The 14,745-nt window shown below is 45.5% G+C and overlaps 1 protein-coding gene across 1 annotated transcript in view; it reads right to left on the minus strand.

Annotated features, from left to right (window-relative positions):
• Nucleotides 1-5,617: 5,617 nt before the first annotated feature.
• Nucleotides 5,618-14,745, minus strand: part of LOC135095166 (uncharacterized) — a 96,740-nt gene continuing 87,612 nt past the window's right edge. Inside the window, exon 10 of the mRNA XM_063995955.1 lies at nucleotides 5,618-9,803. Within this exon, the coding sequence (XP_063852025.1) occupies nucleotides 6,379-8,343 (1,965 nt within the window). The 5' untranslated portion in view covers nucleotides 8,344-9,803 and the 3' untranslated portion in view covers nucleotides 5,618-6,378. The remainder of the gene's footprint in view (nucleotides 9,804-14,745) is intronic.

Here is a 14,745-nt window from a genome sequence, read left to right on the forward strand (position 1 = left end):
ATAACAAGACAAGTGGCATTAAAAAGCACATAATTTAGCGACAAGCATTGCACGACAACATTACTGCGGTGATTAAAAGTACTCCTGTAAAATGCTACGTGGCATCATACAAGCCAGGCAGGAGGGCAGCGAGGCCCAGCGACCTTGAAAACACCTGACTGACTGACAAGAGAGAGAGAGAGAGAGAGAGAGAGAGAGAGAGAGAGAGAGAGAGAGAGAGAGAGAGAGAGAGAGAGAGAGAGAGAGAGAATAGTGCACTGTAAGATTTTTTGTTTGTTATTTCCGCGAATAAATTAGTGTCCATGAATAATATTTTTATCTGTAATCCTGCACACACACACACACACACACACACACACACACACTAATAACAATATAAATAATAAAAAATATGAATCAAGGAATGACAGTAAAGCGGACAGGGAGGCTTGCAAGGAAGTAGTAGTTGTAGTAGTAGTAGTAGCAGTAGTAGTAGTTGTAGTAGTAGTAGTAGTAGTAGTAGTAGTAGTAGTAGTAGTAGTAGTAGTAGTAATAGAAGCAGTAGTATGAGTACTCGTAATAATAATTATTGTAGTAGTAGTAATAGTAGTAGTATTCATTTTTGTACTAAAAGTAGTCGTAATAATAATAGTCATAGTAATACTAATAGAAGTAATAGTAGTAACAGTAATCGTAATAGTAGTAGTAGTAGTAGTAGTAGTAGTAGTAGTAGAGGTAATATCAGTATTAGTAGCAGTAGTAGAAGTAGAACGAGTAGTAGTAGTAGTAGCAGTAGTAGTAGTAGTTGTAGTAGTAGTAGTAGTAGTAACATAAGTAAGCGTAGTAGCAGTAGTAATTGTAGTAGTAGTAGGTAGTAGTAGTAGTAGTAGTAGTAGTAGTAGTAGTAGTAGTAGTAGTAGTAGTAGTAGTAGTAGTAGTAGTAGCAGTAGTAGTAGTAGTAGTAATAGTAGTAGTAGTAATAGTAACAGAATTGTAGTAGTTGTAGTAGTAGTACTGGCAGCACTGGCGAGGAAGCTTGCCACCACAAATTGTCACCACGTCGAGGCTCTCACAGCATGCCGATTAATTCCGCTGGACAAAAAGCCGGGATGCAGACCAATTGGCATCGGCGAGGTGATAAGACGCATCGTGGGTAAATGCGTCATGACGGTGGTGAAGGACGACGTAAGGAGGGCAGCGGGGAACCTGCAAGTATGTGCAGGACAGCAGGCAGGAGGGGAAGCCGCCATCCACGCTATGAGGGAAATGTTCAGTGAAGACAATAATTGTGAAGCGGTGTTATTAGTGGACGCCAAAAACGCTTTCAACACTATTAACAGAAAAATAATGCTTCACAACATTCGAGTAAAATGTCCCTCTCTGGCACAATATGTAGAAAACACATATAGTGACCCCTCGGATTTGTACATATGTAGTAATAGTGGTAATAGTGTTAAGGTGTTAAAGTCCATGGAAGGGACAACACAAGGTGACCCAGTGGCCATGGCGATGTACGCCCTCGGACTTTCAGTGCTGCAACAAGTTATCTCATATGAGAAAACGAGTGTGAAGCAAGTGGCGTACGCGGATGACCTGTCAGGGGCCGGCAAAATAACAGACTTGAAAAAATGGTGGGGCTTAGTGAACGACAATGGTCCCATCATAGGGTACACACCCAATGCCGCTAAGTCCGTCCTTATTGTAAAGCCTGAACACTATGACAGTGCAGTGGATAGCTTCAGTGGCAGTGGAGTTATAATAACAAAGGATGGACAACGGCATCTGGGTGCTGTCATCGGAACAGAGGAGTTCAAGAAGGAGTACATAGGAGAAAAGGTGAAGGAGTGGATACATGAGGTGGAAGTCCTGTCTGACATGGCCAGGACTGAGCCTCATGCAGCCTACTCTGCCTACACCCACGGCTTGCAGCATCGATGGAGATTCGCCATGCGCACCATCCCAGGCATCAGCCCTCTCCTTGCACCACTGGAGGTCTCGATAAGGAACACCTTCCTCCCAGCGTTACTGAGATACCACACCATCGGAGATGGGGAAAGGGCGCTGCTCGAACTTCCACCAAGACTGGGCGGGATGGGAATCACCTCCCCTGAGAAGTTGGCGACTGTGGAGAACCTCAACTCCCTCAAGCTCACCAGGTCCCTCACAGAGAAGATCATTGCTCAGGACGCACATGGTGAAATAGCCCAAAGTGCAGTCACTGAGCAAGGACGAATTATATCTAGAGATAGGCAACAACATCAACGAAACTGTCTCGAAGACCTGATAAACATCCTGCCTGCAACCACAGTGAGAAAAATCCTCACTGCACAGGAAACGGGAGCCTCTAACTGGCTAACGTCACTGCCCATCAGAGCGAAGGGCTTCAGCCTCAACAAACAAGAATTTGTCGACGCCATTGCTCTGAGGTACGGCTGGCCGATGGAAGGACTCCCCAGTACTTGTGTGTGTGGCTCCCCCAATGACGTCAACCACACCATGACGTGCAAAAAGGGGGGGATTCGTATGTATCAGGCACGATGAGGTGAGAGATCTGACCGCCAGCATGCTCAGGGAGGTGTGCCACGATGTCTCCACTGAACCGACCCTCCTGCCGCTAGACGGCGAGCACCTGCGCTACAGAACAGCCAACACCACCAACGAGGCTCGAGTCGACGTCAGTGCACGAGGGCTCTGGACAAGGGGACAGAAAGCATTCATGGACATACGGATCTTTGACCCGATGGCCGCCTGTCACCACGAACTCTCCCTGGAGGCCGCCCACCGCAAGAATGAGCAGGAGAAGATCCGAGCGTATGGGGAGAGAATCCAACACGTTGACCAGGGCAGCTTCACACCTCTGGTCTTCACCACATCTGGCGGGATGGGCTCCAAGGCTCAGTGCTTCTACTCAAGACTAGCCGACCTAATGGCAGAAAAGAAGCACCAGCCAAGGAGCCATGTCGTCGCATGGATGAGGTGCCGCCTCTCATTCTCCCTCCTCAGATCTGCCCTCCTGTGTCTCAGGGGGACAAGGCATTCCACTCCCATACCTGCAGACTTAGGAGGCCTCGACTGTGAGGCTACAGTGGTGGAGAGTGGCATAAGAGTAGATAGAGTAGAGGTAGAATGAATTTATAGTTAACAACTAATGTTTATATTATAGAGTATTAGATATGGTTGGATGCCACAGTCATTAGCGGGAGCTGGGGCTAATGACCTCCAAGTAATGGAGCCCCTAATTGACACATCAATAAACATGGGGTGGAGGTATTAGTAGTAGCAGTAGTAGTAGTAGTAGTAGTAGTAGTAGCAGTAGTAGTAGTAGCGCCAGTAGTGGCAGCAGTAGCAGTAATAGTAGTAACAGAATTGTAGTAGCAATAGTAATAATATTGTAGTAGTAGTAATAGTAGCAGTAGAAGTAGCAGTAGTAATAGTAGCAGCAGTAGTAGCAACAGTAGCAGTAGTAGCAGCAGTATTTAGGTAGAGCGAGTGTGAGGTGCGGTTCACACCAGCCAGTCACTGTCACCGCCGTCCGTGACGTCATGAGTGGGGGGGAGGGAGCGAGGAGAGCACCTCGTGTGTGGGCGGCGGAAAGGGGAAAGGAGCGTGAGGCGGTGGGGGCCAGAAGGAGTGGTTGGTGGGTGGGGGGCAGGAAGGGGCGGCTGGCAGGCTGGGAGCTGGAAGGAGTGGGTTGCTGGTAGGGGCCTGGCAAGAGTGGTTGGGGAAATGGGCTTAGGAAGGAGTGGGTTGAGGTAGGGAGGGAGGGAGGGGGAGGAGATAAGGACAGGAAGGCGTGCTGGCAGGTAGTGGCCGTGAAGGGGCTGCTGGCAATTGGGCGGCCAGAAGTGCTGGCGGAAGTGAGAAGGAGTGGCTGGCGGGTGGTGGGGAGATAGGTGGGGGGTAACGAGGCGTCTCGGACAGACACAACAAGATGGCGTCTGTCTGAGAAGGTGTCAAGCTTAGTTTCCCGAGCCAGCGGCATGATGGGACTAACAAAACACCAGCAGGAGGTCTTTCTGTACACAACATGCACATGTACACAACACACGTGTGGCTGTACACCTGGCGGCTACTCAACACACCTGGTACACTACTGGTAGCACACTTCAGGGACGGCTTGGCCAATCCTGGTTATCTTGACCACCACTAAGTCTTTGAGGAGGAACACAATGCGATACACACGCGCACCACACAAGATACGCCGCCACACTGGCTGCAGACTGAGCGGCGTCCCTTTGGCTCAGTGTTTCCAGGCCGTTCGGTACTTGAGCGACACACAAAGGTCTACTTGATATACAGGGTCTTGTTCAACCAACGAACACACTCATATCAACCAAAAAAAATAAATAATATAAAAAAAAGAATAAATAAATAAATAAGTAAAAATAATCAAATAATTAAATTAGATTAAATTATTAAAATTACTATTGCTTCTACTCTTACTACTGCTATTACTACTACTTTTACTACTACTACTACTACAACTGTGTGTGTGTGTGTGTGTGTGTGTGTGTGTGTGTGTGTGTGTGTGTGTGTGTGTGTGTGTGTGTGTGTGTGTGTATGTGTGTGCGTGTGTGTTTGTGTGATAATACTGATAGCAATCATATTAACAATATAACAGCAAGAACTACTGCTTTTACTATTATTACTACTACAATTACTAATATAAATACTACTACTACTGCAGCTGTTTTTGCAACAATTCTTAGGCATTATTATTAATATTCACATAGTAGTAGTAGTAGTAGTAGTAGTAGTAGTAGTAGTAGTAGTAGTAGTAGTAGTAGTAGAAGAGGTATTAGTATTATCATTATTATTATTATTAGTAGTAGTAGTAGTAGTAGTATAGTAGTAGTAGTAGTGAGAAATCGCGAACACTACCTCTACCACTACAATTACTACTACTACTACTACTACTACTACTACTACATAGACATGCTATTAAAGGTCGTGAACAGTTCTATCTGGTACAAACTTAGCTGTGTCACCTTGGTGGATCCCTGTCAAAGTGTCTTCTGAATTGTCTTTGCACTTCTTTGACATTTTCGTGCCTCCAGTAACACTTTATGACAGATGTTCTTCCTTCACAGCTTACTCTTACTTCTGTCATTATTATTTTGCCCAAATGTTTCTGAAAAAAAAAAAAATCAGTGAATTATAGCTAGTCAAACAGTAAGTATATTTTTGGGTGACTCTCTCTCTCTCTCTCTCTCTCTCTCTCTCTCTCTCTCTCTCTCTCTCTCTCTCTCTCTCTCTCTCTCTCTCTCTCTTTCTCTTTCTGTTTGTCTCTCTGTTTATACAGACAGATACAGATAGATAAATGTACACAGGTACAGACTTGTACTTGTGGAGTATAAATGTAAGAGCATGAAGCACAGTGTGTCTCTCCCCACAGGCACCTCCCGCCTCACGCCTTGCTTCCTCCCGTCTCCCAGAGTCTACACACCTGCACTCTTGAGGTGAGTACACTTACTCTTTTCTTTCCTGGTAATTGTTTTCACTGTGTTTTCTATTGCACACACTCAGAAAAAAAAAAAAAATGAGGCACTAACGAGGCAAGACTATATACCACAAACACTAAACACAATAATAATAATAAAAATAATAATAATAATAATAATAATAATAATAATAATAATAATAATAATAAATAGTTTATTAATAAGGCAATTTACAAACTGAAAATGTTCAGAGGGGATGGGAAAATACTTAACATTAATCCTGAAGCTAAGCTTAATATAGAAGAGGAATACTGTTGATTGATGGCTCGCACCATGGTGGGAATCGCGCTGAGTCTGTACCGGTCCGTGCGCGGCGCCTTTAGGGGCGTTATCTTGTTGTGGTGTCTGGTGGCACGGACCAGGCGAGGTGCATTAGGCAGCAGCAGGTGTCTGAGGCGTGGATGATGCAGAAGTCCCCTTCCAAACTTCTCCAGAGCCTCTCGGTGCCTGGTGGATAGTCTGGACGTCTGAACAGACTCAGGGTGGTCAGGGCTTCATCACAGGTGGTGTAGGCAGGGACAAAGATGACCCTGCATGCCCTCTTCTGCACTCTCTCCAGCTGGAGCTGTTGAGTGTGTGTGAGGGAGGAGGACCACGCTGGGGAGGCGTACATGAGTTTGGGGAGGATGAAGGTGAGGCACACTCCCCTTAACTCGTCTGTCAGTGTCCCCAGTGACCTGAGTCTGCGCATCATGTACAGCTTGTAGGTAGCGGATCTTACGGTGCTGGCGACATGCTGCTTCCAGGTCAGCTGGTCGTCCACCGTGACTCCGAGAAGCACATCCAGAGGCACATCGGACCACCTGGAGGGGGTGAGAGCCCACTGTGAGCTGGGGAGAGGGCACTGGTACAGAGGAGGTACAGAAATGCATCACCACAGTTTCGCTGTGGTTGATGGTCATCCTGCTCTCCTCCGTCCATGTCTGCAGTCGCTCCAAAATGACTTGGAGTGGCAAGTAGTCCGGGTTCCTGGTGGAGACTGGGACGCCCACGGTGCAGTCGTACACACACTTCCAGCCATGGGGGTGTCAGTGAGGGCGTCGTTAGTGAGGAGGAGGAAGCATAGTGGGCTCATCTTGGTTCCCTGGGGGACCCCACATGTCAGCTGTTGGATATTAGAGACAGACCCTGATAGCGAACGGCCTGACGCCTCCCTGAGAGGGTGTTGGCTAGCCACGCTGCCAGGTTGGGAGGGAGACCCAGACTCATTGCCTTGCTGAAGACAACAAAGTTGATCAACAAGATCAAAAGCTTTTTTGAAGTCCACAAAAGCAACAGGTAGAGAGGTGTTTCGCTTGTCCAGGTGGCTGTGGATGAAGTCAAAGAAGCTGGTCAGGTAATGGGAGGTGGAGGTGGCTTTAATATTTCCAAACTGTCTGATATCCACGGTATAACAAGTTTTGGTGTAGGCCCAGTCATACACAAAATCTTCACAAATAAAGCTAGGGATGGGGGTGATAGAGACTGGCCTGAGGTCACCGAGGGACTGTGGACTGGAAGCTTTGCGGATGGGAGAGACGTAAGATGTCTTCCAGTCCGCGGGGCAAGAGTGTTGGGAAAGAGAGGCGTTTATTATGGGGCATAGCGGTGTTGCTGGCTCTTCCCATATGGGAAGGTCAGTGGGTGTGGTGGATCTTGGTATCTTTAAGTATCCTTGGTATCTTGGTATCTTGGTATCTTTAAGTATCCTCTTAAAAACATCTATCGCCAGTACAGTAGGGGAAGGGGAGGGGGCGGGAAGATGGGCAGGAAGCGGAGTGGTGTGGAGGGGAGGGCAGGTGTGACAGATAGCGGCAAAGTGGTCGTTCATCTCCTGAGCCGCGAGATTAGCAGGAAGGTGTGAGGTGCAAGGAAGAGATGAAGTGTGCTTTTGTAGGCCACACAAAGCTTTGCTGCTAGCGTACCACTGTCTGTTGTTGGCCTGCTTGAAGTGGTGTATCTTGTCCGGGTAATAGCTTGCCTTGGCAGCCTTAATCTCCCTGATCCCTCTGTTTCTTAGCTTCCCGTATAGGTCCGGGCAGGAATGGAACGACCACGTCCTCTGATGCATGAGTCTTTTAATGCGGGGCGTCATCCAGGGGGCATCAGATGTGTGCACTGTGACGCTCTTGGCTGGGAAGTAGCGGTGGAAGGCTTCTGTGGTGGTGGCGACGTAATTGTGCCATTTTGAGTGGACGTCCTCCACATCCAGCACCTCGGTCCACGGGTGTTGTGTCACCCACTGCCCAAACTCCCTCAAGGCTGACTCAGGCATGGGGCGGTGGGTCCTGGTGATAGCTGGCCGGGGGGTCGAGGTGGTGGGTCCTGTGGGTGTCCACAGTATGGAGAGGTGGGTGCTCCGTCCCATGGGAGGCAGCGGCTTGGGGAGCGAGTACTGCTGGCCTAGGTCTGTCAGTATAAGGTCGAGGGTGGCTTGCTGGGTGGTAGGGAAGTCCACGACCTGGGTGAGGTGTAGCTGGTGTAGGATATCGCTGATATACAATCCGTTAAAGTCCCCACAGATGACCAGCTTGGCAACAGGATACCTCACACTTAGGGCCTCAGCAGTGTCACTGATGTGAGTGGTGAGTAACTGTGCTGTGGTGGCTCGTGGGGGGTGGTACACGACGCACACGATGATGGAGGCCGTGTTGCTGAGATGGCAGGGGGGCGTAACTCTCACCCACAGGGCCTCTACTCCGGCAGGAATGTTGACAGGCAGGTGTGAGGGACTGAGGGGAGATTGGGAGAAAACGGCCACTCCGCCCTTCCCCCCCTTCCTGCGTCCTGTCCTGAGGTGATGGCAGAGCTGGTAGTCCTGCATCGTGTGGTTCCGAAATAGTTTCAAAGTCTTAAGGCACAGTGTAGATGGCGCTGCAAACATCAACAAACAGACCTGGATAGAGCTCCAAGTTTTGCCAAGATTCTGCTGCCATGCAGGCTTAGATCAGGCAATATATTGCCTAAGGAGCTGCTCGAGGGTAGAGTGCAGCCAAGACGCAGTTACTTGTAGCCCACTGAAGAAAGCTAGCCGGTAGTTAGAAGCTAGAATATAATGTGGCCAATCAACACCGGTCCCATCCCCTCTGCACCGCTGTGAAAACCGTTGCCATGGTAACGGCGACGCCAAGCCACTGAAGAAAACGGGGTGCAAAGACTTAACAGGATACTTGTTTGTTTGTCCAAGATGGCTAGTTATGACTGTAAACACAGTGAAGGCATTGTCTGCTACGGAGATCAATAAACTGACAGCGGCGCAACTAAAATGTGCACTGAGAACAACTGTTGCACATCAGCCTCATGAAGAGCAGCCACCGAGCTCTGAATTACTCGAAGAAATAAGAAATATTCCAGAAGATTTGGCAGCTGTGAAGGAGATGAAGAAAGAAATAGAATCACTGAATACAACACTCGATGAAGCCTACATGATTATCCACCAGCAAAACCGGTTCCTAGAATCCCTTGGCGCCAAAGAAAGGGTGCGGCACTTGGTTATAACTGGGGTCTCGGAGGATGACGACGGCCTGGGAACGACAGAAGGAGAGAAGATCAAGACAGTGCTGGAAGCCGCGGGTTACGCCGGACCGATACGCACCGACAACAATACGACTTGGACAGCCTGAAGCACGGAGGAGTCGCCCTATTCACGTAACGCTGGAGAGTCAAGATCAACGGAGCGACATCTTGCGAGTGGCGAAGAACCTGAAGGATACAGGAAGAAACTTTGAACGGATTTGCGTGAAGAAGGACGCTCATCCGGCGGCGAGGAGAGAAACGACAAGACTGAGGACCCGAGAAAATGAGAAGCAGAAACCAGACAACCAGGGAGTGGAAATTACGTATGACTGGCGGCGGCGAGTATTGCTGCGTGTTGTGTTGTGACTGATAGGTATTTCCCAAATTTTGGCATGGAAAGAATTGGAATGGACAATTGAAAATATGTGCTTGTAATATCTGTGGTGTGAAAAATAAGCTCCAAAGCCCTGAAGTGATAAATGTTGCTTTAGAATTTGACATGATATGGATCACTGAAATTAAGTAACGTTAATTAGTAGCTTGCTTGGTTTTGATTTATATATGAATAAAAGTAAACAAAATAGTCGGAGAGGAGGAATTATGATGTTGGTGAAGTGTGCGTTGGTGCCATATATCACATGTGCCAACATTGCAGCAGAAGGACAAACATGGGTCGAGCTGTCCTGCTGCCCTGGGATGAGGCTTGGCGCCATGTATATCCCACCGGTCGACTCGCCCTACCACGACCCGGCGCTGCTGTGGGAGGGGCAGGTGACCGACTGTGACGGTGCCATAGTGGTCGCTGACTTGAACGCACGTGTGGGTTGCCTACCAAGTAGAAATATAAACGGAAAGAGATGTGAATATAATGGTGTGAAAGATCTTATAAGTAATTCCATGGGCCGGACAATACCCAACATGTGTGAAGAGAAAGAAATGGTAGTTGCTAACCATTTGAAATATGACGGAAAGCAGCGAGGAGGGAATTTATCTTTTAGGCGTAATGATCGCTGGACATCGGAAATCGACCTGTGTTTATCGACCTGTGTTTAGTTAAGTATAGCAGTTTGAATGTCCTGAAAGACTTATGTACACGCCAAGTTATGTCGTGCTCAGATCATGCGCCACTCACTCTAACAATTAACACTGACGTTTTTAAATGAGTAATGCCATCACGGCTACTTGAGCGCGCCAGTAACTTGGGTCGGACGCTCACACACAGTCCCTAGCTGCACCACTAATATCGCGACAGGCCTGCACCATGACAAAGTGGATATAGAAGCGTTCGTGACGAGGATGGCGCTGTGTGAGTCGCCAACCCTGGGCGTGGTGAATGAGGAAAGTGTGCAGGACGTGGTTAAGGAAAGCTGCAGGGAAGTTAATGGAATAGCAAAGGAGTGTAAAAAGACGAATGTCGCGCGTGAGGGAAGTGTAGACCTAAGAAGGAAAAGACTCATGGAGGAAAATGACTGTGGGAAAATTTGGAAAGCAATTAACTGGAAAGATGAAATTAGTAGTAATGAAGGCAGTACCCAGCCTACTGAGAGTCAATTTAAGATTTTTTTTGAGGAATTGTTGAATCCAGTGATGGAGGAAGTTGGAGAGGTAAACTTTGAGCAGGCACCAAGTATTCCCATTGTGGATGATCCTTTCACGTTTAGAGAGGTGGAAACAGCTGTGAGAGGGATGAATAAAAAGAAAAGTTTTGTTGGAATAAGTCCTGCCCTATTAATGAACTTACCTATGAACTGGTTGATGTTTTTTCTTACAATGTTCAATGTAATTTTTGATAGTTTGTGTTTCCCACTAGCCTGGTGCTATAGTAAGTTAAGTGTATTATTTAAGTGTGGTGATCGCATGCTTTGTGATAACTACAGAGGTGTTAGTATAATGGACACCCTAGCTAAACTCTATGACACACTTATTATCAATAGATTGAAAATGTGGATGGATGTGGACAATTGTCAAGCAGGAGCAATGGAGGGAAGAGGATGCCTAGAGCAGATATTTACACTGAGATTATTGTGTGATTATGTAAAATACAAGAAATTGAAGTTATATGTATTATTTATAGACTATCGTAAAGCATACGATAAAGTACCGAGGTCAAGGCTGATAGAATGCTTAAGATCAATAGGATGTGGAAGAAGGATGTTAAAAGCAATTTATGTTATGTATCGCTGCACACGTAACGTGCTCAAGAGTGCCACGGTGGAGTCGTCAGTGGGAGTAAGGCAAGGCTCACCTTCCAGCTGTCTAATGTTTGTGATTTACATTAACCAGATGATTCGTATGCTGAAGGAACAAATAGCAACTAACAGCTACTTGGGCGCACTGCACACAACATCTCGGGATATGTGCATCAGGAAACTCAGAGTTGTCATCGATTATTGCAATGATTATGGAATTGTTCCTAATGAGGACTAAATTATTTTTTTGTTTGAAATATCACTCGTTGTGATAAAGTTCCATTAAAGATCGAGGAACACGTTATTAAGTACTGTGACAGATACAAGTTTTTAAGGGCCTGGTTTACCGACAGCGGTTGTATGAAGGACGTGGTGTCACTACACGAGGCAAAGTGTCAGTCAGTCGTCAACAAATTTTCTATAATTCGTGCCTCGAACCTTATTATGCATCCTTATTATAAACGACTTGTTTTTGACGCGGCTGTGTTGGTTGAACTGAGATACAGCTGCAAGACGTGGCTGACAGACGGCTGTGTGTCACTCACCAGTCAGTACAATAAACTTATGAAATGTCTCCTAGACGTGACAAATAACACAAGCTCAAACTTATGTCATGTTGAATCGCGAATTAAGCCAGTTTACCATACTGTCTGTGCCCGACGGAAACGTTTCTTGGAGAGGAAGCTGACTCTATCTACTCGACAGAAGTGAAGCATTTCATGTTGTATTTAGTTGATGCAGAGAAGCTAACACCCCTGGTTATAAGTTTATCCAGAGCGCCATACAGTATGATAATCATATAAATCCTCTTGACAGATTAATTAATTTAATTACCAGTAAGCCACAAGACGCAACAAAGTATCACACATATAAAACAATATTGAATTCTAGTCTTGGTGTCCTTAATATTTATTCAGATGACACAATGTCCCTGATTTTACACGTTTGGCGTTTACTAGAATTCGACTGATGTCTCATGACTTAAAGATCGAGACCGCCCGTTGGAGTCGCATCTCGCGGGACTTGCACGTGTGTGCATGTGACGGGCAGGCAACACAGACTGACCAACATGTACTGCTGGAGTGCGTACTGACGAGACAGGTCAGCCAAAAATATATGATAAGCAAACAAAATTTAGACGAGTTATTTAAAGAAACAGAAGACGTAAATGTTTTGTGTAGGTACGTGTGTGAAGTGTTGAATAGTTATAGGACCTAAAAATAAAACAATACTTAATTAGAACTACCTATTTCATTAATATTGGTCAAATTGTGTTAGACGTTATGCTGAGTTATGTATCTATGTTAGTTATAGCATTACTGCTAGTAAGTGGTTGCTAATGCTGGTTACTTTGCATCGCCTAATTCTTAAACAATACTTAGGTGAAAGTGTTGTTATTTATGTTTGTAAATGTATGATTCTTTATTTGGACCACTGGCAAATTTTGTACCTTTCACTTTACTGTATGAATAATTTCTTTGGTCAGTAAAAGTAACTAACTATCACGTTGGGCGGCGGGTGACCGGACCCTCGCATACGACGCAGGAGGTAGTTGCGTTCGTACGTTTGCACGGCAGCACACATTATCCTTTATGTGTCGACACGCACTCGCTAAATGTGTTCACAAGTACAACAATCTCACCAGGGCGAGCCTAAAACTAAAAACTAAGAGACGAAAACTGAAAGAACCGAGGTCACTATCAATAGGGGGCGGGGAAGGCAGGAAGGCCAACATGCTGGCCGAGGCTGCTCTAGAGAGCTTAAGGTCACACGTCCTTCCCGTGTGAGGTGTGTGTGTGTGTGTGTGTGTGTGCGTGTGTGTGGGAGATTACTCATTTCATAATGGGGTTTCTAGCGTGAGAAAAGTAAAAAAGCCTATTAGATTTACAAATGTTGACGAAACGGTATTTCTGCATAACGTTCAGCTATTAGATGTCCCAATGATAATGAACAATATGAATGATGATATCAGTAATGTGACAGATATAGTATATCAATGTGCTCGTAGTAGTGGTAAGCGTGAAGCCTGCGTACAGGATGAAAACACTACTTTAGAGAGGTGGGAAACACTGGTTGAGAACAAAGATGATCTGCAACTCTGGAGGGCTATAAATTGGAAGGGAGAAGTTGGTGGTGAAAATAATTCAAATGTGTGCCCATCTGATGATGATTTGAAAGATTATTTTGAAACTAACTTTAACTCTCTCGACAATGTGAAACTTACTGAATGTGACTTTTCCACCGATGTGTCTATACCCCTGTTAGATGACCCTATTGACCCATTAGAAATACAACAACAAGTGAAGCAATTGAAACCAGACAAAGCTTCAGGTCCTGATGGCGTATCACCCGGTATTGTTAAATTATTGCCAGTACAATGGATTATGTATATGTGTGTTTTGTTTAATAATATATTATACTCTGGTAGTTACCCATTAGCCTGGACAAATGCAAAGTTAGTTCCAATTTTTAAGGGGAATAAGTATAATAAACAGTATTGCCAAGGTGTACGACATGGTGTTGTGTGCGAGACTGAGACAGTGGTTTAGACCTTTCAGGGAGCAAGCTGGTGCTCAGGAGAAGAGAGGGTGTGTGGAGAACACAGTGGCTCTCAGGTTGTTATGTGACATGGCTAGGAGGAGGAAATTAACTCTCTTTGTAACATTCATTGACTTTTCCCAGGCCTATGACAGAATACCTAGACATAAATTATTTTATTATGTGTTACGAAGATTGGGATGTGGCTCAGCTATGTTATGTGCACTTATTGCTATGTATACTGTGACAGAAAGCTTGGTCGGAACAGCGGTGGTCTTAATAACTCTAGGTGTGAGGCAAGGATCACCCACCTCATGTTTACTTTTTATCATCTTGGTTAATGACCTTATAAGACTAATTAAAGAAGGGTGTGGACATGATGGATTTTTACAATGGCTACATATACTTGTACTAATGGACGACACGGTGCTATTATCGACGACGAGGGCAAATATGATGAGAAAGGTGTCTTTGTTACAAGATTACTGTACAGAATATGGCATGAAAGTTAACCAATCCAAGACAAAGTTTTTTGTGATAAGCGGCAGTGAGAGGGATCGTGAACCTTTGGTGGTGGGCGACTTGGTGGTGGAACATTGTGACACATATGCGTGTTTAGGGTCACCGTTTACCAGCGATGGTTCAACCACCTCTGCCGTCAAAGTCCATGCTAATAATAGGATGTCACATGTGTTAAAGTTTGTGCCTTTTGTCACAAAAAAATAATGATATTGCGTTTGTGATAAAGAAGCGTGTATTTTGATGCAGCTCTCACGTTATCACTAATTTATGGATGTAAATCTTGGATAGGGGCTGATCTGAAAACGATGGTGAAGTTGTACAATTGGTGTCTAAAAAGATTATTAGGAGTAAGAAAACTAACGTGTAATGACATTTGCTACATTACATTACATACATTACATTATCTTGTAGATTATGTAATACTATTATGTACAATCCATTGGTATTACCTGTTTGCTGTGGTACATAAAATATCTATATCTATCTATTTATCTATCTATCTCAGTGTGTGTGTGTATGTA

The sequence above is a fragment of the Scylla paramamosain genome, chromosome 48, assembly GCF_035594125.1.
Source record: "Scylla paramamosain isolate STU-SP2022 chromosome 48, ASM3559412v1, whole genome shotgun sequence".
NCBI classification, from domain to species: domain Eukaryota; kingdom Metazoa; phylum Arthropoda; class Malacostraca; order Decapoda; family Portunidae; genus Scylla; species Scylla paramamosain.